This window comes from Zingiber officinale, chromosome 4A, assembly GCF_018446385.1.
Source record: "Zingiber officinale cultivar Zhangliang chromosome 4A, Zo_v1.1, whole genome shotgun sequence".
Taxonomy (NCBI): domain Eukaryota; kingdom Viridiplantae; phylum Streptophyta; class Magnoliopsida; order Zingiberales; family Zingiberaceae; genus Zingiber; species Zingiber officinale.
The window spans coordinates 29,495,207-29,497,950 of NC_055992.1; the positions used below are offsets into that span (position 1 = coordinate 29,495,207).

A 2,744-nucleotide genomic window follows, 5' to 3' on the forward strand; every position below is an offset into this window, starting at 1 on the left:
CTCTAATACTTAACTTGATTATTAAATGATTAGTTATGAGGATAAAATGGTAAATGTATAAGAATGTAATTCAATTCAAATAGCTAGATTCCAAATTAAGGAATTCAATTCAATTCTATTATTCACTAATTCATTCCAAAACATAAGAATTAAATTCAATTCCTGTCAGAATTCAATTCCTAATGAAATTTAATTCAATTTCTTCATTTAAGTTGTTTCCAAACAGGGTGCAAGTGTTACAAAAAGATGACATTTTTGGATTCTTTATTTGGGAGATGACGATGCATTGAAACTCAAGTGAGGTTGCATCCACTGCGCTTCTGGAGCAATTGGTATCTCTTTCTTGATTATTGTTTTGGAAGATGCTCTTGTTCCTTATGTCGTTCTTCCCCTTCGTCCTTTTCCTCTCCAAAACTTCCCCCCTGCCGCCATGGCGTGAACTGCTGTCTCGATTCCTGCCTCTTTTCAACAAGTGTGAGTTAGTTAGCTCTCGAAAAATTACATCTTTGCCGATGATTCCCGGGAATAAATGCACCGTCCATGGGGTGGAGAACGTCGAGGAGCCGTCTGCTACATCGCTGCTGGACTTGCCGGAGTTGGTGCTGGAGATGGTGCTGGAGAAGCTTCCGCCGTCCGGGTTGTCCATGATGGCCGCCGTTTGCGGCTCGCTAAGGAGGAGGTGCAGGAATGACCACTTGTGGGAGAGGCACATGCGGGAGAAATGGGGGAGGGTGATGGCTCCGGCTGTGACCGGGGAGTGGAAGAACCACTTGGCTTTCGACGGCGAGCATCGGGATGGATGGTTGCTCTCTTGCATCCGTCCAATATCCTGGCTCAAGACAAGGATTGGGAATGGTAACGATCTCAAGAACTCTCTGCTTCCTGACTCTGTCATGGCTCGGTATCAGTCCTTGGAGAGTGGTCTGTTGTGGTTCCCAGCTCAGGTTTACAACCGCGAGGTAATGATCACGATCACGACCATGATCATCGCGACGAAGTCGATGAGAATTTAATCTCTGAGTTTAAACTGAGAATTCTTAATTAATGCTTCTGCAGCATCAGCATGTGGGCTTCTTGTTATCATGCTACGATGCTCAAGTTAGATATGATTGCCGGACTGATACTTTTCTTGCAAGGTATGCACAAATTTTATACAGTTTTGGTGACTTAGAGCAAACATTCTGCACTTGAAGCTTCATTACGCTGTGAAACTAAGTCATTCAAGAGTTTTTCTACTTTATAATAGGAACCAGTATAATATATCCATGTTTTGTGTAGGTATCCTCCTCATGGTCGAAGAGCCCTAGTAACAGAGGAAGGAGTGGAATGGAAGAGGCTGAGGGCGCCACCCGTGAATACTTGCGCTTGTGATCTTCACATCTCGGATTGCCTCAGCGAGTTGTGTCCTGGTGATCATATCGAAATTCAATGGAGAAAGAACAAGGAGTTTCCTTATGGTGAGTGATTTCAGCAGTGGTCACGTTATGAAATTGGCTTGGCTGATGGAGCAATGTCGCAACTCAATTGTTTGCAGGCTGGTGGTATGGAGTTATTGGTCACTTGGAGTCTTGTGATGGAAATGAGCATTTTTGCCATTGTCAGATGAGCAGTAAGTAGATTAGTGATCCTCTATTCCATTTCAAGAATTATATATAGCTGACAGCACCTACTGTTGAACACAATCCTTGCATGAAAATTGTAGTTAATTCTTTTGAGTTTCAGATGCATGGTTATACTGTTCTTATCATGGCTAATTTCACTAGCTAATTTGGTGTTTGGTTTTCTAGATAGTATTGTCCTTGAATTCAACCAATACACAGCTGGTTCGAGGTGGCGACGGGCGTCCATTGATCGAAAGAGTCACAGGGAAGAAGGCAATGAAACAGATGGATTTTATGGAGGGATCAGGAAATTGCAAAGCCAGGATGAAATCTTCAAGTGGAGAGAGCTTTGGCCAACAGATGCTTTGGAGTAGAACTATCCTTACTCAATTGCATACGCTCGATTGTATCTTGAGATGCCTAAACACTATTGTAGCTTTTCTATTTTGGCTGTTGGTATTCCATACAGATAATAAATGTAGTGGGAAGAAATTAAATGTGAATAAAGCAGCTTTGGCAATCTTGACTCTCTCTCAAGTCTCGCAATTCAGAACATAGGAAACAAGATGTAAAAGAGATAATTGGCATCTCATCTTCAGCTGTTGAAAAATTGGAGAGAACAAAAAAAACAAAAACACAAGGTGAAAAAGAAATTCGTCTCCTCTACTAATCCGGCTAAGATCATGGATGGGTTTAGTCGCGCAGTGCGTAGGGCTGAGTTCTTTGACACGTCTACTTCAGATGAGTTAGGCGCAGGGCATCTGTTGTCTAGTAGGCGGTTGTATGCGGACCACGAGAGAACTCCGGGGCTCTCAGCAGGAATCGGTCTTGATCAAGCATTGAGACAATCAGAAAATGTCATGAGGCCAAGGCAAATCTTGGCGTAGCTACTCCGACTCAAATTAGACCTTAGTGATAAGCCAGAAAAATAAAGAAAGAACATAAAGAAAAAATGTATATCTTAGCGTATTCTTAGCCGTGCACTCTGTTATACGACTTGGTCTAAGTGGCAAATGGTTCGACATGCATCCACACATATCTCCATGTTCTTAGATCGTGTCTACACCACATCTAACACATCCAACCACGCTCTCCGTGAGGAGATACTAGCACCATGTTCGCACCTCCAACCAACCACGTTCT

General features: G+C 42.8%; 1 protein-coding gene across 1 annotated transcript; it reads left to right on the forward strand.

Moving 5' to 3' along the window:
- The first annotated feature begins 265 nt into the window (after positions 1 to 265).
- On the forward strand, positions 266 to 2,121 carry LOC121973235 (F-box protein At2g32560-like). The gene is made up of 5 exons (XM_042524788.1): positions 266 to 959; positions 1,057 to 1,136; positions 1,279 to 1,457; positions 1,535 to 1,609; positions 1,788 to 2,121. Exons 1-5 carry the CDS (start codon positions 363 to 365, stop codon positions 1,973 to 1,975), a joined length of 1,119 nt encoding a protein of 372 aa, XP_042380722.1. The 5' UTR covers positions 266 to 362; the 3' UTR covers positions 1,976 to 2,121.
- The last annotated feature ends 623 nt before the right edge of the window (positions 2,122 to 2,744 follow it).

Coding starts and splice junctions, on each gene's coding strand:
- LOC121973235 (XM_042524788.1), top strand. CDS start 363: ATGCTCTTGTTCCTTATGTCGTTCTTCCCCTTCGTCCTTTTCCTCTCC. Junction 1,137..1,278: donor ACTGATACTTTTCTTGCAAG/GTATGCACAAAT, acceptor TGTTTTGTGTAG/GTATCCTCCTCATGGTCGAA. Junction 1,458..1,534: donor GAACAAGGAGTTTCCTTATG/GTGAGTGATTTC, acceptor AATTGTTTGCAG/GCTGGTGGTATGGAGTTATT.